This window comes from Perca fluviatilis, chromosome 16, assembly GCF_010015445.1.
Source record: "Perca fluviatilis chromosome 16, GENO_Pfluv_1.0, whole genome shotgun sequence".
NCBI classification, from domain to species: domain Eukaryota; kingdom Metazoa; phylum Chordata; class Actinopteri; order Perciformes; family Percidae; genus Perca; species Perca fluviatilis.
This window is the reverse complement of record NC_053127.1, coordinates 29,403,945-29,428,214: the sequence shown is the minus strand read 5'-3', so window position 1 is coordinate 29,428,214 and position 24,270 is coordinate 29,403,945. Positions and strand designations below refer to the sequence as shown.

Here is a 24,270-nt window from a genome sequence, read left to right as displayed (position 1 = left end):
GAGGCCTTTTTCTCTTTCTGAAGCACATCCAGTTTTTCTGACAGTACATTGTAACTTTCATCAGAAGCTCTATTCCTTCCTATCCAGTGGCCTGTAAGGTGAGAGGATCAATACCTATTTTTTGCCCTGGATCTCTGCCCGTGTGCCAGGTTAAGAGGAGTTTACAAACAGGTCCGGTCAAGACGGAGACTTCGCTCAAAGAAAGAGCATTAGAGGCAGTGGAGGCTGAGCTCAAGGTCAAGGGACAATAAGTGTTATCCCCTTCCCACTTGAGATCAGTCTAGATTCAAGTGGAGGTGCAGCACTGAGTTTACAGAACATGTAATGAGCTGTAAAAAAATTGAATAATCGGAACTTGCTGCAGGGTGTTTGCATTTCGAGTGCATGTAATGCATCAAAATGGAAAGAATGCGTCCTGATGTTATCGGCCAGATGTCAGGCTCTCATATCTGGCTCAACTCTCCGCATCCTAACAGCTTGTTCAGTCCCACCATGAAATTGGAACAGTAGAACAGGCTCTGGTCTTTTTGTCCATCTTTTTTTTTTTTTACCATGCTGCTGTTGCCATGGTTCCATGGTCACACTCAAGAGGGAAACACAGAGCAGTCTGTCAATATGTCAAGATCAGACTACATTCCTCTGTAGATACGTAAATGTCAATTCTCAAACTCATGTTCATGCTTTATTGAGCACAATTGAAGTGATAAATGTTAAAGGTCTGCAATTGTAAAACTTAGACATTACCTGTGATGTTTTACACATCAGCAATCCTCTTCAGAATAATCAATTCTATAATTTACTTTGCAAGTCCAGTGAGAGCTAAGAGATTTTTCCCGAATGCACCATATACACCTGAATTACATGATAGAGTAACCTGCTTTACAATAAACCCGAGCCTATTGTAAACAATACGTTTGTTGTCTGCAGTAGTTACGCTTCTTTGTTGCATCCAATCAGGTTTATTTCTACGGTGGACTTTTCTTCATGATGGTTTTGCAAGTATCAAGTTTGTGGTGTTAAAACTTCCAGGCTTAGTTCTGCTCATCTAAACACTCACATTGCACACTTGTTTTTCAACACATTTCTATTTACATAAGGACAGAGAGAGATTGGCTATGTATTTATAAGGTGTTTCAGGGTCAACAGCTTGTCAACAGTTGGACTGCAAACTGTGTTTTCCTGATACTCAATCTAGAGTTTTGGCTAGCATTGGGCAAATACTAATATTGCATACAAGATACATCTCTAGCACAAGCCTTCTGTTTTCCGATGCAAACTTCATGAAAAAACTCTCTTACTGTTTGCTATTCCAAGCTATTGCTCCAGACTTGATAGCTCAATTTAAAGTGGAGGCTGTTAGTGGAATGAGTGAACCAGGCTGCTCTCTTCTGAAGAAGTTTGCTTTTCTCTCCACCTTTATTTATTCATTTATAAGATGTGTATGTATGCATGCGTGTCTCAGAGGGAATTAAGACTACTCAGGCTATATGATGGAAAATAAATCTAAGCCTGTAATCTGAAAACATTTGGAGGATCCTGTCCCGATTTAACTAAAGACAAAGTTAATTGCATGTACTGTTGATTTGACAAAAACTTGGGAGTGTGTCTCAATTCGGATACTTCCATTAGTACACTGACATGTAGTACACTGTTTACTCGCTTGTGTAGTGCATAAATTACGACAGGGTAGTGCTGTCTCGTGCGGCCATTATGCACTGACCGGAAATTACTCTTCTTCTGGGCGGAGCATTAAACCACGTATTGTCGTCCACCAAAACATAACCCGGCTTGTTTTCTCACAAACTGGCGGCAGTATAATGGTACTTATCAAAAAAAAAAAAGACATGTATATATTACATTTGTGTTTCGCAGTTTCAATAGTAACCACTGCAGCTTCCTCGGCTGCCACATTCACAAGTTTGAAAAGACATTGGTGGTCCCATAGCTTCCGCTCTATAGCAAAAATGGCGACCGTTGAGTGCGAGTAGTGTCCATCAGTCCACACTCAACATTTTGACCACTTAGAGTGCAGCATCCGTGTACTCGTAGTGGACTGCAGTTGGCCACACTTAGTCAGTGTGAATGCACTATGTACTCAAAATAACAAGTGTTAAGTAATTTGCAATTTGACACACAGCATTGAAGTACATTTAGAACAGATAACAAATGTGATTAATTTGCGATTAATCGCGAGTTAACTATGGACAATCATGTGATTAAATATTTAATCGATTGACAGCCCCAATAAAAAGCCAAAAGGATAGGCCCTTCACTTATTAAAAACTAACAAAGACAGATATGGGGGTAGTCTGGAAGTGTGTAGTTCTGTATATTCTCTGCCTCTGGTTTTGTACATGACCTGTTGTCAGATGATAGGGTAACTAAGGTTGCCATTACAGACAATTAGCTGGGACATGGCATGTAGTTATTATACAATAGTCAAGAGTGCCCTTAACAGAAGCAGCATACCAGAGATCCTGTGAACATTATCCTCCATTATTACAGTCAATTTCATGGCGCTAAGTTAAGTTACATCACCAGTGGACTGAGAGCGATCAAAAATCAGAGACAATTCACTGGAAATAACACAACTCCTACAGTACATAGAATAATTACTAAGAGGATATAGTCTAATATGTTATCAAAAGCAGGGAAATGAGGCGGAATGGAAGGTAGGATCTGATGAAAAATGAAAAAAGATAAGAACTTTCTAGCAATGACTCAACACTTGCAAATATGAGCTTTAGATATTCGTCCTCCCCCCTGCAGCCTTTGCTTGCCATAGTCATTAAAGCCTCGCTCTCATTTCCAGCATGATGAAGGACTACTTATGCTGACTTCAAGTACTCATCATCAGCTCGTACTTCCACATTTGGGAGTCATAAATAGGACTTGTCAGCCATTTAAGTGGTTTTGGTTGGAAATTATAAAAAATCAGATTTGTAAAAGATGCCATGATTATTCTACTGAAAATAAAAAGAATGACTACTCGAACAAAACAGGAAAGGTTAGAGTTCTTTGCTGAACATTTTCAAGACTTGATTTACATTTAATCATTTAATCAACCACAGAACGTTTTTAGCACTAAATACCAGGCGCTCACTCCAATACAGTGCATTCCTTGGCAGTAAGGTGAATGACAGCAACAGTGTCTGATCAAATGCCAAAAAGCAAACCAGAAATCATATTATTTTGACTAATAAGTGGGGCTTCTTAGGGGGGCTTGAGGCCATTCTTTCAGTTTATAGTACACAGGACAATGCAGAGTTCTTGTTGGGTTTTTAAATCACACAGCAGTGATATTGATTATCTTGTCATCCTACTTATCAGCCAAACAAAGTCATTCTCCTTGCCTTGAAGGATACAAGTAATGCTGATGTGGAGATTAGGACTGATCGGTTTGCTGAAAATCAAGCCTCGAATCTCGACCAGTCATACAGTCCACTTCTGATATCATGAAGGTATCTAGTCCAAATCAATCTATGGACTAAATCACCACGATCACACCTGCCCTATTTAAAGGTCATTGGGTTTGAAAGGATTGTCCACATAAAAATCTAAATCCTGGCCATTTCCTTCTACCCAACAGTAAAAATACATTTTTGGGGAGATCAAATTAAATACAATTGGCTATCATGTTTTATTATTCTATAACCCATTGTAGTCTAATCCAGGTGGATAGGATAATTAACTGTAGTTTTGTAGCTGTAGAGAAAAAAAAAAAATCGGCCATGTAAAAGTAGTTCATTAAAGGCAAAAGTAGGAGCAGTTCGCAAAACTGGGGCAGAATACAGTAGACTGAATTTTAAAAAGGTTAATGAAAAGGGAGGGGAAATAATAGCTCACTAAATTGCTTTTATGTTTGCTTTATACTGTATCTTACCCAAAAAACTGCTCATTAAATTTCCACAAGTATCTGGATATGATCCAAGTAAGATCATACTATTTTGTAGTCTGTATTGTCTGAAGCACTGGGAACAGAAGTTTACTTTTACTTCGGTTTATTTCATTTGACACCTGTACTTATCAGAAGTCAAGAAAACATAATTGAGTACATTTAAAAAAAATCAAGATTAAGATTGAGTTGCTGTGAGGGGATGCACTCCCCAACTACACAAAAACTACCTCCCGAGAGTATGTTTAGGAGAAATAGGGACATTGGGAAAAGGAGATAAGTTCATGGGATTCCCTCTGGATTTATTTCCAAAAAGCTATGCATGTTAGGCTGAGTGACATCTCAGTCACCACTCAGGCGTAGTGAGTGGGGGAGAATGTCTGCAGGAGGTCATGGATGAGGCAGGACTGGAATAAAGTCATTGTGTGGGGCACACGCTGGGTAAATACCAGCCACTACTATATCCTTTTCTTAAACTGGAGACACTTTAACAGTCAGGGTTGCCCCCACATGGGAATATTTCACTTCACGAGCCTTTGGTGGTGCTCCCATAAATACTCCACTTTCCCAGCCAGCACCTGCTCCCTGACCTCCTCTTTTACAGAGGGCAACAAAGTGTAGCAAAGGTAAGACAGAGAGAAGGAAGAGGAGAAAGCGCATGTCTGCAGAGCTTTCCAGGCTCCCACAATCCACATACATACACGCATGATACACTACATATAGACCACTATTCCACGTTTGAGGCTTAGCTGAAATTCAGGATATGCCTAATTGATATTTACAGAGCAATTGCCTCTGCAGAGTGCAGGCTACATCAAAGAGCAACAGGAGAAGCAGGTTCCAGCAATTATACACCTTATTAAAGCCTATTAGTGTGCAGCAACACAGTGTGTGTGCATGTGTGAACAAGTTAGTATTTGTGTGTATATTAAGTGCGTGGCTATATCCCAGGTGGTCTATTATGTTGGGAATTTACACATGGCTAAAATGTTCATATTAGGACTTATCGACAATTAAGGCCAAAACACATTAGAATAAAATTCTGCACACCACAGGGCTGCATAGCAGTCATTAATGGCATGCTAAAGGTAAAGTTGTGCTTGTGGTGCTGCTTTTTCTTCTTCATTAGATCTTTTTTTCACTTGATTTGAACATGTTATTCAAGGCCACAGCCCAGTTAAACTGCAGTCCAGCACACCTGCCACCCCACATTAACAGCCTACATGTCAAATCTCAGGCTTTGCCTACACTCATGGTTTAGTGTCTTTGATCATCATCTGTGATGTGAAAAACAGATTTCCACACAATGTGACCTAGTCAAAGTTCAGAAATGATTATCCTGCATTGTGTAAAATCAATGATGCAGTTTAAGAAAAAAGCAATCAATCATTCAGCGGACAAGGTTATGTTTAAATTTAAAGGATGGAGCATGACTGTATTCAGGAAATAGCACAGCAACCCGCTTTTCAGATTTGGATGTACAATTGGAAATTGTAGCCTCATTGTGACACCAAAGCGGAAGATCACAGGGTGACCAACATCCTCACGAATTATCTTCGCATGTTATGAACATCTACCAATAGTTTTCAGTCCCTGCATCATGTCATGAACTTAAATGGACGGTGTCCCAAGATAAAAAAAAAAGTCACGGTGTCACAAGAATCTTTTGGAATTCGGCCTCCAGGAACCATGACTGTCTGTACCAAATATCATGGGAATCCATCCAGGATCCAGACCACCAGGGCTGCCAGACTGACTGGCTGGCTGACATTGTCATTCCTGGAGCCCTAATCTGGCAAAAGTATGTTTGTGTGTCTTTGATAGTGGACAGAAGTGTGATGAAGTTCAAGCAGTTTAGACCGAGGTGTTGGGTGTGTGCATGCCCCCACACACACACACACACACACACACACACACACACACACACACACACACACACACACACACACACACACACACACACACACACACACACAGAAAAACAGTTTTCATACACCAATGGATACTCTAACTCTGGTTTAAAAAAAAAAAAAAAAAAGATAATTTCCAAATCCAGATGGCCTTGAACTATCTTGAGCCTTCATCTGTTGTTCTGTGTGTTGTAATTGGTAGCAGATTGGATTAGACGGGAAGTGTGACTGCTGCGCTGGAGTGGTCTGCCTGTGACAAGGGCTGGACAGCCATGATAAAAGCTTCTTCAAACACCTCGGGCCCACTGCCCAGCTCTGACTGACAGCTGAGATGGGCCCGGGCTTTAGGTGGGGCGACACTTTGGTTTTAAAGAGCAGCCACTTCATTTTTCACAAATTGACGGCGAGGGCTGTCAAGAGTTAGAGCCAGCGTCAGGTTGGACAGCGACTACTGCGAGCAGATGTCTCTCATTTCACTGCTCTGCCTTCCTACAGCAGCTACAGAGTCTTCATCGCAAAAGTGCAATGAAATGACTGCTCAACAGTCATGCAAGCGAGTAGTCCAACCCCCTGCCCTCCTCCTGCCTGTCCTCCTTTAGAGAAAAGTAACACTTCAAAAGAATTTTTTTTTCAATGCAGGGCAAGCAGAAAGAAAGTAAAAAAATAAACATTAAAACGTTTTCAAAGACATGTTGGCCTAGACTTGTCAAACAGCATCAGGGGCTCATGCTAGAGAAAGGCGGTTGGTGGAGGGGACATGATAAACACACAAGTCATCAGTAGGAGATGCAGACAAGGCGGGTGGATGTTAGAGTTAGAGTTGCGGGGGTGTGAATGTTCTGTCAGAGGGCCTCAAGCAGGAGGAGGCCCGCTGGATTTCTAGCAGCACACGGTATCAGAGTTATACACTAACGTGCACCCGTGAAGCTGTGCAGAGATGCAGGGGTCAGAAGCTGACACAGGCATGTTGCCGTAGTAACATCTTGTGCAACCATTATGTTCCACACACCTTTACTGCGTTAATAGCATAAACCATATAGTGCTGTAAAAACCCTTGTACACGCTAATTACATGCAGCCTTGTCAAGCGCCCAGAATGCATTCAAATGTTAACAGATTGTCGTCATTTGTGTTACAAAGACACAAAGCCCACAAAACAAGCAGTCATGATTGGATTTGATTAGATCCAGTGCTATAAACCGCCACTGTGACAGCAACAATTATTATCCCCACAACCGAGGCCCCCACCAGAATGGATTTATCATCTTATCTGACAATCAGGACATTGCTTTTCTTCGAATCTCTTATTGGCTTAGTGGATAAGCTTATTAAGGGTGACCCGCGAAGCTGTAAGAGCTGAACATTATATTACAGATTCACTGCAGATTGAAAAGCATGTAAGCTTTCCCCCGTCCTGACAAAATTAGGGCTTCAGTCCAAAATTTACACACACCACACACACACACACACACACACACACACACACACACACACACACACACACACACACACACACACACACACACACACACACACAGATCTCAGGTTGAAACAAGAGTTCTGTCTAGGAAACAGAATGATTCTGAATGATAATCAGCCTCTGGTAGGACTAAGGAAGGGCAAGTGGAGTTAGGATCTACCCAGTGAAATGATTCAGGGAGCCAGAGCCCACAGCCCAGAGCCCACAGCCCAGAGCCCAGAGCCCTCCGGTTGACTGGCTGACCTGGTTAGAGCTTCTCAAGGAAGCCTCTTCAAACCCTGGGGCTAGACAGTGCTCAGCAGTCTCCACAGCCATTACTCCTTACCGCTGGGACAAAAGACCAAAGCTCTTTTATTCACGTTTTAGATGTGACTGACAAAGCGGTGTCAGGCTTTTACTTTATCTTTTTAACAAAAGAACTCAGATGGACGACCTGTAGAAATACTGTCTTGTCAGTCCTTTGCAACAGATATCCAGCACCATTAGTCACATCACCATCATATTCCATGTCTTCACATGGGCTTTGCGTCGTTCTAATGCAAGACTGTTGAAACTACAAACACAACCTGTGAGACTGGTGGTACTATTGTATGTGTGTAAAAAGGTAATTCTTAATCCCAGAGAATTACTCAAAAAAGGCTCATAAAAGAGTCTCAGTTCCAAGAACTACCACCAGTGATGCCAGGGTGGTCTGCCCAACAACTGTGCCTGTGATCCATATTACACTAAACTGCCTTATAATGAGCCACTATAACACCACGACCAGTCACTTAATCCACGGTTTTTTTTAATAGGCTGGGGAGGTTTACACAAGGATATCATGATGCAACATACTTAAAGTGATGGTTCGGAGTAATTTCACCCTAGGGTCCTTTGCACCATGACCTCGAGCCAAACACCCCCCAGAAGCTTTTTTCACCTGGGTCTAACATTGGGAGAGTTAGCGTAGAGTAGCGTTAGCCGCTGAATAGCTTAGCGCAGTAATGGATCGGGTGTCTTTAATTGACCCCGACTAATAATGCCGAAATGAAACCAAAGGTCTACACTAGTATATATAGGTTATGCACTCATAAAACGATGGATTGTAAAGTTTGTAAGTACACCAGAAGTGTATGTAAATAACACTTGCCTGCTGGCTTCTGCTCTCTGCTGTTGTTGTTGCTGCTGTGAGACGAGTGCTTAGGGACGTCTACAAATTACAACACCGAAAAGAGATGCAACAAAAATATTTTTTAATTTAACTTATTTTTTAAAGTAAGTGCTGTAGTATAACTAGCAGGAGACAAGTAATAATTGAGGTAAGTTTGGAGACATTACCTTATTTAATCATTAAATTAATAAATATTTTTGTTGCATCTCTTTTCGGTGTTGTAATTTGTAGATGTCCCTAAGCACTCTTACTGCCCGGTAGTAACAGCAGCAGCAGCAGCAGCAGAGAGCAGAAGCCAGCAGGCAAGTGTTATTTACATAAACTTCTGGTGTACTTACAAATTTTACAATCCATCGTTTTATGAGTGCATAACCTATTTGTACTACTGTAGACGTTTGGTATCATTTCGGGCATTATTAGTGGGGTAATGTTAAGAGACACTTCGGATCCATTAGCCTCTGCGCTAAGCTGTTCAGCTGATAACACTACGCTACGCTAACGCTCCCAATGTTCGACCCAGGTGAAAAAAGCTTTTGGGGGGGTGTTTGGCACGAGATCATGGTGCAAAGGACCCTAGGGTGAAATTACTCCGAACCATCACTTTAAACTAAGATTAAACTGAACACACATTTTTGTATTGCCTTGTACATTTGTCAGAGCATTTTAGAAAATATTTGTTATAGAAACTACACAAAAGGCAAAGAATTACAATACAACTCACGATGTGGTGCCCAGAGGTGGAAAGTAACGAAATACATTTACTCACGTTACTGTATTGAGTAGTTTTTTTGTGTATTTTGTAAGTAGTTTTTAAAATCGGTATTTTAAAATGTACTTGATTACATTTTGAGTGAAGGATTGTATTTCGCTACATTATAAATCCCATCCGTTACTGAGTAAAAAGAAGAAAAAACATCGAGCCCTGAATGACTACACCAGACCATAGACTGTAATGCACCCTGAATGCACCAGCATTCTTTATTTTGCGCGAACGTATGCAGCTTCTTCTTCTCTGGTTGTAAGTCGCAATTAAAAAGAAGTAGAAGAAGAACTGCACCATCGGACCCATGGATGTCGGACCTGGAACTGAGAGGGAGACGTTAGCATGGACGTAAATCAGCTGTTATCCCTAAAAAATGACTTGACTGAAGCAGAGTGCGCACCGACATCTGAAGCTTGGCTAGATAATTATGCTCCAAAGCAACAATGATCCAGGGATGCAGCAATCAGGACCAGTTTTGTGATAAACTACAAAGTCGCCAAAACAGTAAGCCATTTTCTGAAGGGGAGTTTATTAAAGAGTGTTTGGTGGACTCTCCTGCGCTAATATTCCCAGAGGAAAAAAGAGACGTTTGAGAACGTGTCGCCTGACATAAAATTAATATTGAGCAGAATTAAGTTTAGCCTATTGGTCCGGCCCTCCACAACAGTCCCTGTTTCTCATGTGGCCCCTTGGGAAAATGAATTGCCTACTCCTGCCAGGACAAGGTATGTAGGAGAATGGCTGAATTTATTCATATACATCTAATTAGCTCATACAGGCTACTTAGGTGTGTAGAAGCTAGCTGCTAGTCTGGGCTGTAACATTAGGGTCTGTTTATATTAATATACAGTATCTCACAAAAGGGAGTACACCCCTCACATTTTAGTAACTATTTCATTATATATTTTAATGGGACAACACTGAAGAAATTACACTTAGCTATAATGTAAAGTATTAAGTGTGCAGCTTGTGTAAATGTGCTGTCCCCTCTGTCTAAACTGCTGGCAACTAAAGTCAGTCCACCCCTATGATAAATTCCCATAGAGGCAGGCAGATGTTTATTTTTAAAGGCCAGTTATTTCATGGATCCAGGATACTATGCATCCTGATAAAGTTCCCTTGGCCTTTGGAATTAAAATAGCCCCCCCACATCATCACATACCCTTCACCATACCTAGAGATTGCCATGGTTTTATGTCGGTTAGCCTAATAGCTGGTTTGATTTGCATTGAGAGATGATTTTATGGAAAGTACCCCATGCCAATCTCTAGGTATGGTGAAGGGTATGTGGGGGGGGGGTTATTTTAATTCCAAAAGCCAAGGGAACTTTATCAGGATGTATAGTATCCTGGATCCATGAAATAACTGGCCTTTATAATAAACATCTTCCTGCCTCTATGGGAATCTAACATAGGGGTGTACTGACTTTTGTTGCCAGCAGTTTAGACATTAATGGCTGTATGTTGAGTTATTTTGAGGGGACAGCACATTTACACTGTTATACAAGCTGTACACTTAATACTTTACATTGGAGCAACGTGTAATTGCTTCAGTGTTGTCCCATTAAAAGATATAATGAAATATTTACTAAAATGTGAGGGGTGTACTCACTTTTGTGAAATACTGTAATTAACAGTCTATGGGTCTGACCCATTTATGGCGAAAAACACGTGATTTGGCCTTGATTTGCATTATAACTGTTGTTTGTTTGTGAAGAAAAAGATGGCCCTCAGAACTAACAATGTATGTTACTTTTACTTTCAATTGATTGTTTGAAAACATTTTATGGGATGGTCCGAACTAAAATTGCACATTATATCTTTTTAAGGGTCTTAAATAATGTATGACATGGGTTATGTTGTTATTACATGTGTATACATTTGTATAGATGTTTATACACTTGTATAGATTTGTCTTTAATTAAAAACAAAAATAGTTTTGGATTTATGACCCCTTGTCCTATTTCTCTACATGGGAGAGATCGCCGCCCCCCCCCCCCGTTTTACAGTTAAAAAAAATGTAACATTTACATTTTAAATGAGTTACTTATTACTTTTACTTGAGTATTTTTTCAGATCGGTATTTTTACTTGTACTTGAGTAATGTTTAATGAAAGTAGTTGATGTACAATATTTTAGTACTTTTTCCACCTGAAAAAGTGCCTAGAGGTGTTGAAATTAATCAAATAATCAATGCATCGAATCGTGGACATGGACGATGCTGCATTGCTAATCGGCAGGCTCATAATCGATTATTTCTGTTGACAATTTAATGTAGGCCTAACAACATTTCTGTTTACATATTCTGTTATGTTTTGCACATTCAGGAAGTGCCATGTGCTCAGTGCTGTAGTTTTATGTATCCAATTTATTTAGTATTAGAGCACTTCAAAAGGTTTTGTTTTTTAAGCTTGAAAAGCTATGAATTAATTATCCTACATGGCTTTAATAGAAACATTTATTTGACGCATCGTGATGCATCGAGATATCAAATCGAAGACATGATGATCATAATCGAATCGAATCGGGAGATCAGTGAAGATTCACACCTCTAGTGGTGCCTGGGTAGCTCACCTGATGGAGCGTGTGCCCCACATACAGAGGCTCGGTCCTCTCCGCAGTGGCCGCGGGTTCGGTGCCGACCTGCGGACCTTTGCTGCATGTCATTCCACCTCTCTCTCCCCTTTCACATCTGAGCTGTCCTAAATAAAGGCCTAACATGCCAAAAACAATCTTTAAAAAAAAAACTTTCACGATGCTCTGGTTGCCAGGCAATCTGGTGGAAGAGTTTTGATTCGTTACTTGTGAAAGTCTTCTTCTGTGTTTACAGCACAAGATACAACTTCGAATGTAAATACAGAGGACTACATAATAAAAAGGAATTCATTTCAGAAACATGCTATGGCTTTTGTTTTCTTGGGCAAGAGTACGTCAGCTATGCATGCAGCTATGCTCAGCTACGTGCACAGTCTCTGTAGCGGTGCCGTAATGAATCCAGCTTGGACTCCTGCTGTGGATGGCTGAATGGTCGGGGGACAGGAATTTTCTGATGACGCTTTCTTGGCATTGATATCTTCATCAAATTTTTTTTTACATTGCATATTGCCAAATAACGTAGGAGCTTCTGACTGTCACCACTGTCAGCAGACTGTGTGCAAAACCTTTTTGTGGTACGAGCACAGCGTTTTTGTCAGAACGGGGTGAATTCATTATTTTGTTCTTTCTTACCATTACTGGGTTTCTATGATACCGACACATTTTTATTTATTTATTTATTTTTTGGGGGGATTTTCCGCCTTTATTCGATAGGACAGCTAGGTGAGAAAGGGGAGAGAGAGGGGGTAAGACATGCAGGAAAATCATAACAGGTCGGACGCAAACCCTGGACCTCTGCGTCGAGGCATAAACCTCCAAGTATATGTGCGCCTACTCTACCCACTGAGCCAACCCGGCCACGATACCGACACATTTGTGTTGTCATTTCACTCCTCGGTGTGTCACACACAGATTTATTCACAGTATATTGATGTTCTGCCCCTCTCTTTCTGGGCACAGCTTGTCAGGTGGAGTAACACACACCTGTCATTTGTTGACGCAGCTTGGGAAACTGGGAGTGTTTGGTTTGATGTAAAGGATACAAACATGGTAGTCGTCACATAAAAATGAGATTGCATAAAGGGCTGAATTGAGATTATGATTATAAGACAGCCCTAAAAAGTTATACTAGGAGCGCAAAAAGTGGTAGTAGTAGATGTAAATAGCAGAACTGTGTCCCAGTTGATTCACAAATGGATTCAGCTGTTTTTTTGGAGCACATAACATACAGATAATGCACTATATTTTACGTAGAAAAACTCAACCAGTATTTCAACTGACAAGAGGGTGAACCTCACCAAATTGTCATAGATAGGCAAACCACTATTCCTTCCAGAGTCCAGTCCAATATAAATCATTGCATCCAAATCTCTGAGAAACAGACCCAGAAATAAAAACAGACAGCCAGACGGACAGGCAGACAGACAGGCAGGTGTTTGGACAGAGATGTGGGGGATCAGAGACTCCCCACTCCCCCAGTGCCAGAGAGCAGATGGGCCTCACAGCACGCCCCTCTGTTCACCAGAGCTGCTGTACAAAGCAGCACACACCACAGGCCACAAATCTAACATCAGTGAGCTGAAGAGAGTCTTACAAGAACAGAACCCCCAAAAAAAAAAATAATGCATGCATCCTGCCTGTCTGAGATGTACAGTAATAGAAGTATGTGACCTGTAGACTGTAGATGCAGCACCACCACTGCCAGCCAGTGTAATATTTAAATGGTGGTTTCCTCAAGTTTTGTCAAAATCGGCTGTGGGATATTACTTGGGAAACATGAATAAACAAGCAAGCAAACAGACACAAAATGTTTTTCCTTTCAGGTTTGTTGATGTTTTACTACTTTGTGAAGCGGGTGCAAGTCTACATTCTAGCTGAGCTCCTGAAAACAGCTTAAAACCGCAGTCTGATGCAATGAATATGTCAAACAGGTTCTAATGTTTCACAACAATGGTTGTTCTAATGGCTTTGTTTAGAAAACCCCTGTATCATGGATTTACAATTAAACGGTGCTGAACAAACGGAGGCCAGCCATTTTAATGGTTTTTTTCAAAGTGTATACATCTCATTCATCTAAAATGCATGTATCACGCTTTAATACCTCATTAATAACACTTTCAATAATGTTAGACTGGAGACGTAATTTACTTGTTGGGTCACAGACTAAAGAAAATTACAGCTTGAGTTTACCCAAAACTTGCAGAGAGATGTTGCTGTTGGGCAGATTTGGTTGATCAAAGACATAAGCAAAGCAACACAGTACATAAAATAAGCACAGCCCAAACGTTAGATAGGTCGGGCCAACATTTTTAACTAGATATCTTTAAACGTTACCGTTACGGCTGAAAATGACAGCAGAAATAAAGTTAGCCAATTTCACATATCTCCGCAATTCAAATCAACTGCCATTTGCCTACCCGGTAGTCATTTTTGTGTTAGCGCAACTTCACACTGTTTAGGTCCAAAATCCTACATGAGATTGAATTGTAACATTCAGTTTATGTTTGAGAAATACTTTTCTGAACTGAAGAATTTCCATGACAAGTGGAATTGAAAGCCAAGTGTAAACTTTATAATTAATAAAGCATAATTCATTTTAAGTAAACCTGGCACAGCCCTCACACATGCAAGTTAGGCATACAGTACTACCTCATTTGATTTCACACATGCACACACACACATCCAGTATTGAATGCTATCTCTTTTCAGTCACTGTTATAACCACACAGACAAAAATCTCATTCACAAAGAAGCTTCCATCTTCCTAAGCATCCACACACCCACACACACACACACACACACACACACACACACACACATACCCACACACACACACACCAGTGGCATAGGCAGAAATAGTATTTTGGGCGGGCCAGTAGAAAAGTGAGTGGGCCATTTTCAAAAAGGACAAACTGAAAAGAACGGCAACATGCTCAACCAACAAAGCTCAGTCTAAAAAGTTTGTACACAACAATATAGACAAAAACATGTCGATTTTAACCTATTCAGGCTAAAATATATTTGCACCGGCAGAACCAGCAGCGCACAGCATTGTTATAAAATTAACCATTTTATTGCACAAAGTGGTAACAAAAACATGAACGCAAACAGCAGAGAAGGCATCTAAATTATATACTGCATGACATAGAATAGCCTACATCAGACAAAAATCGCATATGTAACATATCTTATCCATGTGCTTCAGGACTATGGTCAGATAATGAGCAGCAAAAGAAAATCAAAAAATGAAAACTTCCAGCCAAGCATTGTTTGAATTATGAAAGATATAATGAAAAGTGGCCAGCAAAGCGCAAAATCTTAGACAGTGTATCGAGTCCACAGCAGTGATAGGATCAAAGAAAAACTAAAAACGACGTCACTCACACATAAGTTATCTTCTTATTTAATGTGGGCAAAACACAAACGCGTTTCAGCTAGAAACCATCATCAGTGTTCACCATTTCCTACTAAATAGGAAGGTTACTAGGTTACTTAAAGGTGCTCTAAGTGATGTGACGCGTTTTTTAAGCTACAACATTTTTCGTCACATACAGTAAACATCTCCTCACTATCCGCTAGCTGAACACACTGTAAAAAATAAAATGCGGTCTGTGTAGACAGCCCAGGCTCCACAAACTCCAACAAGAACAAACTACGCCAACCTGCACCACCATACATAACAAACAGTGTTCCAGCCAATAACCGACAAGTAGGAGTTGGTTGAGCCATTACTGCAGCAGCGTTAGCACGTAGGCTACTTCCACAATGCGTATTCATGACTCAACCAACTCCTTCTTGTTGGTTATTGGCTGGAACACTGTTTGTTATGGTTCATTGTGCAGGTTGGTGCAGTTTGTTTTTGTTGCCATTTGTGGAGCCTGGGCTGTCTACAGAGACTGCATTTTTTTTTATAGCGTGTTCAGGGACCAGGCAGCTAGCAGATAGTGAGGAGATGTTAGCTGTATTTGACGAAAAATGTTGTAGCCTAAAAAACTCGTCACATCACTTAGAGCACCTTTAAATAATAACGCAAGAAGCATAGAACCCGTTTTACTTAAAGTTACCTCTGTGAGGGCCTCCTCTCTGGCTGATGGGCTGTCAGCTCCGCTGGGGAAATGGCTGCACATGCTACAGAAGAGCTCATCCTTATTTACACTGTACTCCAAGAAAACTGTCCATACCACTTTAAAGAGAAGCCATTGTTGTCGCGGTAACTTTTAACAGTGCATTGCTTAACACATCCATGGTACATTGTCTAAAAAGCCAGCGAGCTAACGTTAGCTGCTGAAGGCAGCCCGGAGAGTCTGCCTGTTGTCACCATAACAACCACCTACGTTCCAAGGCTTCCTAATTGTTTGATCCTTATTCTATGGTTTAAACAGTTTAGTTTTAATCAGAAGAGAAGACACATTAAACACACACAACTAGTTCTGTTACTATTTCTTTTTTTACATACATTTGAATATTTTTCACAACAAAACAAAACGTAGTGATCAAACTTGGCTGGGCAGGCCAGTGAGTAAAGTGCCCTGGCCCATTACTGACTACGCGCCTGAGAGAAGCTAGGCCTAGTTGATAGATTAAACTTTTGCCGTATCCGGTCGGCAAAACTCCGAACACATCTTCCGTTTTTAAGAATGACTTCAGTGCCGTTCTTTGTTCTTTTCTCAAAGAAAAGCTGAACTCCAAGTCTTCCAGAAGACCACTGTTCCCAGCAGCAGCAGCAGCCATAAGCCCCACCCACTGACTCTATACACGATGTGATTGGCCTGACCAGAGTTTGGTTTTTCCAGCCAACGGAGAGTGCCTAGACCCCCCTGGCTGCAAAATAATTTTGCTGCCGCTAGGGTGCGTCTAGATTTCTAGGCTAGTACTCTCATACATCCCTGCTGAAGCTTCCTCTATCTGGGCTCTTTTTCCACTGTGAGGCGATATGTCAGAGGCACCTTTAAACATATTCCCCCCTTGAGCTTACAATATCTCATAGTTCAGTACATTGGGTCAGTGGCACAGATCGAAAACATTTGCTGCAATCTGTGAGCTTGGCTGGAAGAGGAACAAAACAAAAGTGTGTGTGTGTGGGGGGGGAACACCTCTTGCTTTATTCAACACCAAATTCTCTCTCTTTCTCCCTCATTCTGCTTTAAAGTGGGAGCTAACGAAAAAGTGCTGATAACGGGCACTGTCTCACCAGACTGTAGCTTTTCTAAATGGAGAATTAAACCTTGAGATAGACCTCTCACATTTAAAATGTAACCTTGTGCAAGGACAATGCCTTAACATTTATTTATAGTGAAGCCAAAGAAAAGATACTAGTTCTGCTAGATAACTCTGCAGCTTGTTTCTCTGCAGAGAGGACAAAAAGGGGCGGCGTAGGGCGCAGATGATGATCTTTTCAATTATGCATAGCGTGACAGATTAGGGTGTTATTGAGCACCAAGGTTGATAGGTGCATCTTGCAGGGAACAAAACCTATTTTTCATTATTGAGAATGGTGACTGTGTAACAGTCTGGACTTTAGCTGCTCTCAAATCCAAACACATCAGGTTAGCATAATCATCAGTAATATTATCATTAAAATCATTTTTGATAATGAATTGATTAAAAAGGAGCCATTGTAATTTAGAGAGCTCTCATGGTGACTAAGCCAACGCGCCTTGCATTTAACCCATCAGTGTGGTTGCCACATGTCACACCCACCGTGGTGTGTGTGGAGGGTTATGGCAACGCATGCTGTGTTCATGTTTGTGTGTGTGCGAGCACATATGTGCTTGAAAAGGTGAGAAAGAGAGTGGGTGAGAATGTGGTGAATGTGTTTGCTTGTGTGAGCTTGCATGTGCGTGAGTGCATCTGTGAGCATTTGTATGGGCTGAGGAGATTATGGTTGGGCTGCCTCTGCCAACAGCCTAAATACCACTCACGCCTGAAACACACAACCACAGCGTCCTGCCAAAGTATGCAACACACACACACACACACACACACACACACACACACACACACACACACACACACACACACACACACACACACACACACACACACACACACAAAAAAAACACACACACACCCCCCCCCCCAAACAAAGACCCATTTGAAATGAAAATGCAGATGATCACAGATTTATTAACGCACACATACACATGCCTCCATGCAGTCATATCTGGACTTTCGCACAGCCATCACAGCAGTATAAGACAACCTTGAAACTGGCAGGTAGCACCATCTGTCCATTAGCCAGGACAGGGACAGACACATGACATGACACAACGGCAGCAGGGTTGATGACCCTCACAACGGAGGTCTGCTACAAAGGCTACTGTACACTGCATTCACACGACTACTGTCCTGTACATCCTATGCCATGCGACTTGTTAAAATAAGGAGGCTTTCAAAGCAGGTGAGCTTACTCATTACTACAGGCTGAGTGGAGGACAGCCAAACAGAAACACAACCGCTAAACTGCCTTATACAAAACACCTAGCATAAAATAGCAGGCTTATACGAGCTCGCCTGAGTATACTGTAAATAGTGAAGGTATCTCGTTTTTAAAAATGTCTAAAATTTGTTTACAATTTCATACATCAGTAGGAACCTAAAAATCTAAAAGATTTAATCAAAATTTCCCTTAAAAGCAAGCAGATATTTGCGAATGAATGTCTCAGCTGCAGCAAAGTCATCAAATCAATTGATATGTTGTACTACAGTCAGCACAACTACAAGTCTGTGGCCAACAGGACAAAGGGAGACAGAAATCAAAAAATACCATTACACTCCTGCTCCTACAAACCACTGTGGAGTCAACAGTTTACAGTATATAAAGCAAATGCTGTGCCAGCTAACCTGTGTCTTTGTTTTCCCTCATGTCCGCTTGTCCTGCAGCGACCCACACAAACATGTCTTTGAATCTGCCCCTCCCAGAAAAATGGCAGAGCATAACCTCAGAGTCTCTACGTGTGTGTGTGTGTGTGTGTGTGTGTGTGTGTGTGTGTGTGTGTGTGTGTGTGTGTGCGTGCGTGTGTGTAAACAGTAGGTAGTGCTGTAACAGATAGTCCTTGCTGGTAGAGATACACCACTGCATCATTATAGCATAAATATATTGATTAGTGACCTTGTCACCTTGTTACACACAAACATATGTTCAGGCAGATTTACACATTTTTCTTTTGTTTACAGTAAATAAATAAATAATAAACAAATACAAATCTTAAAATCAAGTTCATAAAGTCACTTTCTTTGCATTCATTTGATTCCCAATCAAGATATACTGGTAAGAATTGCCTTCCATTGTTAATATGTACTTAAAAACAGTTCTGAAATGCAAAATAATAGAATTTTAATCATGTGATAAAACATGCGATTAATCGCGATTAACTATAGAAATTCAGTGATTAATCGCGATTAAAAAATAGTTATCGTTTGACAGCCCTAATTATAACACTAATCATCGGTGTGTTGCACATGCATGTAATGTCACTTACAGTAATCTGGCATACATAAATAGAGAAATATGATCCAGATTGTAACAAAAACAGCCACTACATGGAGTTTGACAAACCTTGCGAGAAATGTTAGACTGACTTACTCCCAAAAGCCAACAGCAGAGCCGATGCTTCATTAAACCTGCACCAGAGCTGTAAAAACTGATAAGGTGTGTACTTGCTGCTACAACAGAACACTGCTACAGTGACACTGTTCTACTAGAGGGGTTCAACTGACAGGCTCTACACAATTCTTTGGCGTCATTGTTAGTTCTTGCCAACGCCATCATATAATATTTAAGTAAATGGGTAACACTTTATATAAAGGGGTGTACATAAGACTGACATTACACCATCATAATTATGACATGTCACCTGTCATGAACATGAAGGAGTCATTTTGAGTGTTCATGACTGTTGTCATTAAGTGTCATTCAGTAAATTATGACACGTTGAATGCAAAGTTAGCATTGTCCGAGATGTCTTTGTCATGAAAACTTGACTTTAACGAAGACAACAATCTCTGTCTTATGACAACTTGACATTAAGCAAGACAACATAACATATATATGTTATGACAGGCCCAATTAGCAAACTTTAAAAAACTATTTAGCTTTAAGTGTTAACATTACATTAAACTGTCATTAAGAGGTTGGTTTTTACATTGGCTGCCATGAGAGCATTAGAATTGTGTCACGAATATTTTTCCTTGACCTCAAGTACGAGGGGATTTAATGAATTTTGAACAGATAACATTAGCTCTGCCTCTCATTGGCCAACCCTGCCGGGTTTAGCTCTTTGCAGCCCAGGGCTGAGTCAGCTAGCTAGCTAATTGGACAGCTGTAACATTACAGCTAACCGAGCTAACGGCAGCTAACTATAGTTAGCAACAAGTCAAAAATTCAATAAATCACCTCGGTACTGCATTCACTGTCATCAAACTGGTCTTATAAATTGTAAGACATCTTAATGACAAGTCCAAATTGTTTCACTTTACTTGAGGTCATACATGACAGCCAATGTAAAAACCAACCTCTTAATGACAGTTTAATTTAATGTTAACACATAAAGCTAAATAGTTTATTAAAGTTTGATAATTGAGCCTGTCATGACATATTTATGACAGGTTATGTTGTCTAGGTTAATGTCAAGTTGTCATTACAAAGACATCCACAGATTGTACTATCTTGCTTAATGTCAAGTTGTCATAACACAGAGATTGTTGTCTTTGTTAATGTCAAGTTGTCATGATAAAAGACATCTCGGACAATGCTAACTTTGCATTAAAAGTGTCATAATTTACAGAATGGCACTTAATGACAACAGTCATGAACACTCAAAATGACTCCTTCATGTTCATGACAGGTGTCATGTCAGTCTTATGCACACCCCTTCAAATAAAGTGTTACCAGTAAATGTAATGATATACATATTGAACTGCTTAGCCTGCATGACTACCCCACAATATAAAAAAAGAAAATACTATTATAGCGGTTATTTAGATTTGTTGTAATTGATGTTGATGAGACATTTACAGCTGAGCAGGGTTCTTTCTTATGTAAAGTGACCAGAGATAAAGTAGCTTAGATACAGTGGTAACTCAGTTTAAAGAACATCAAGGCCAGGCTCTGGAAAACTGTAAGAACAGCAGCATACTGTATGGCCAATGAAAGCCTCAAAACCTTTCTGGAAGCACATTCACTTAGAGACTAAAAACTTCTCCAGCCATTTCACCTACAGTGCCTGTGTGCAAAACAATGAAATGCACAAACGCCCCTGCAGAAGATTGCATTAAAGAATATAGTTGTTTTACATCCTGATTACAGATTTTAACAGCACACACACTAGGTGCATCGACACAAAGCGACCACTGAGCCAAGAGGAAAAAAAGCAACTGCAGCATTATTTTTCATATACTTGAACTCACCGGGTTGACAACTGATTTCAAAATGACCATGAATCATTATCATGAAAGAGTATGGTAAGGTACGGTTATACAAGAAGCTATGCTGAACCCCTGTTAAAGACATCTTTCTTTTCCTATATTAATGTGACATAAATGTGATATACACTGAAATGACAGAATGTCAAAAAGGCTGTAACCATATGTATCACAGCTCAAAACAAAAATGTAGTACTCGGCTACATTTGCAATTCACAATTTATTGCAGAGATAAATCAATAAAAGATCTTAAACTCACCGTTGTCTGTTTCTTGTTCAGGTGTTTCTTCTTCCTCTTGCCTTGTGTGTGCGCCAGGCGGGGGTTGTTCTCCTGGTCGGAAGCCTGCTGGTGGTGGTGATTGTTCTTGCAGGGCTCCAGGCTCAGGCCATTGGGGACCCTGGCAGCCTTTTTCTTGTGTAGGGGCCCTGCCTGGTTGTCTCTGCACTCCTGGGGCTTCAGTGTCAAGTTCTTCTTCAGAGGAAACAGCACAAGAGAAAGCTTGAATTAGTACAAAACAAATATTTAAGGTAATGTGTTGTTGTACAGCATGTATGAACTTTTGAGGACTCTAGTCTGCAATCATACGGCCCATCAACAGTCAAATAAATGTTTTATTACATATACAGTACCTGAGAAAATCTGTTCATTAGCACACTAGAGAGGTTGATAAAAAGGAGCTCAATAAAAGCTGGTTTTGACAGATAGCGAAACAATAAGCAGTGCAGTGAATTTGCTCCAAATTGAGGGGCAATGGTGCAAAGGCTTTAGATACAAGATTTTCTTCACAAGGAACAGCGCAACAAACAATGTTTTCTAGTTAGATTTCTTTTTTTCCGTTTGGTTTTATTTGAAAGTCCACAGCAGAGAGGGCAACAGGAATAATGAGGATAGAGAGAGTGAAATGGAACCCCATCTGGATTTAAACCAGCGACAAGAGGAATTTTGTATTAGTTGCTTTATTACTACTTTGGGTTTTTTTTTGTAAACATGCTGGTTCACCACTTTGGTCCAGACTGAAATATGTTACACACTTCTGGATGGACTGCCATGACATTTTGTACTGACATTCATAATCCTCAGAGGATGAATTGTAATGACTTTGGTGCACCTCTGACTTTTCATCTAGTGCCACCAGCAGTGTGATATCTCAATATCTAGAGATGGAGCAGCACACAATTGTGTAAGGACAATCATGGTTCCCTGATGATTTAATCTAATGACTTTGATGATCACCTTATTTTGTTCTAGTACCATTATGAGGTTGCTATTTATGGTTGCTTTTGATCGACAGGACATTTGGTACAGATATCCATTGTCCGAACAGGATGAATTGTAATGATTCAGTGAGCCCTTAACTTTTCATCGAGTGCAATCATCAGGTCAAATCTGAATTTCCAATACGTTATGACCAAATACATGCAAAACTACTGACATTCCCATCAGCCTCAGCTGCACTTTGTGTTTAGTGCTGATTAGCTAATACATGTTAACATGCTAAAATACGATTGTGAACATGCTAGTATACAGTATCTGCTAAACATCAGCATGTTAGCAATAGATTTGAGCTCAAAGCACTTCTTCTTACTGTACGTACAGCCTCAGAGCTGCTAGCATGGCTGTAGACTCTCTGGTCTTGTTTGCAGAATGACATCACATTACAAGACTCTAAATTACATTCAAGCTTGGCCTGAAGTAGAGTAGCAGGGGGAAAGATGAAGCTGAGTAGAAACTTTGATTGAGCTTGTGTTTACCTGTAAGGCAAATTTCGGAGCAGGAAACAGATCAGCAAAAGCACAGCAAGAAACATCAAAACATGTAAGTTAAGTTTGCCTCAACACATAAAAACTGCATTAGAAGACTTTTTTTCATGAAGAAAACTGGATTCTGAACACATTCCAATAAGCTACAACTCCAATATTGCAGGGTCCACACATGGGGTTATACAATTTGACCGGGCTATTCAATAGAACCACTCATCTGCTGCTGAGAGACTGTGTAATGGATTACAGCTGCTCACAGTAAAACTTATGGAACAAATCAGCTTTGTTATTTGAAAGAGTGACCTATTTTGCTCTAGTGTGGACCAAAGAGCCGTTGGTGTTAACACCCCCAGGGAGACATCTAGCTGGTGAAGCAGCCATCAGAGTGGAGGCTGACTGTTGAAGGGGAAGGTGGAAAGCTGACGATGTCGATACATTTTAACAGGAAGGCTGAAGAGAGAAGGTATCTAGTGGCATTATCACCAATGATGTATGATGTGTTAGCTTAAAGGACTTATTCTCTGGGTGCATGTGTACTGTTATTATTTTACCATAATAATGGGATCCCCTTTGCTGTTTTTACAGTATTATTGCCATATCATATTTCATCTTATGCTTTCTAAATCCTCCCTACCTAATTAACACTCTGGACAATTTGCAGGGGTGGAAAGCAAGTACAATTACTCAATCTGGTGCTTGAGAACAATTTTCAGGTATATGTACTTTCCATTTAATTTCTAAAGCCCTGACGAAGACCTACAGTGGTCGAAACATGTTGGCTTTTTAATGATTAAGTCACTACAATAAAGTAGGGCTGGGACGATTCATCAACGTAAGTGATGCCATCGATTATAAAAATACGTCGATTTGCATAACGTGCTTCCAATCGTCGGACTAGAGGAAGATGTCAAAAAGGCTTTTCAGTTGTTCCTTCCTCGTTCTTATCACTCCTCTGCATTTGTTTGACAGCTATGTTACTATCGTTACTTTGAAGATCAAGGTTTTACATCCAAATAAATACAGGTTATCAATTATAAAATATGATGTAGTTACAGATTAGCTTTACTTCAACCAGCTACAACATAAAATGCTGCATGAATGGTAACGCATTCATAATAATCAAATACTCATTAGACAAAAACACTGATGGGGTTTTTCTCATGCCAGTCAAGTACTTTTACTATTGATACTTTAAGAATATTTTGCGGCTAATACGTCTGCACTTTTACCGCAGTAAAATGTTGAAGGCAGGACTTTTACTTGCAGTGCAGTAAGGCTGCAGTAACACCTTTAGG

The 24,270-nt window shown here is 40.4% G+C and overlaps 1 protein-coding gene across 17 annotated transcripts in view; it reads right to left on the bottom strand.

The window, feature by feature from the left end:
• Positions 1-24,270, bottom strand: part of auts2a (activator of transcription and developmental regulator AUTS2 a) — a 365,948-nt gene that overhangs the window by 255,275 nt on the left and 86,403 nt on the right. For 15 of the 17 annotated variants that reach the window (XM_039778696.1, XM_039778692.1, XM_039778695.1 and 12 more), the window contains one exon: positions 21,474-21,686. In XM_039778696.1, the coding sequence (XP_039634630.1) occupies positions 21,474-21,686 (213 nt within the window). The remainder of the gene's footprint in view (positions 1-21,473; positions 21,687-24,270) is intronic. The other 2 variants (XM_039778697.1, XM_039778701.1) reach the window with 1 other exon arrangement.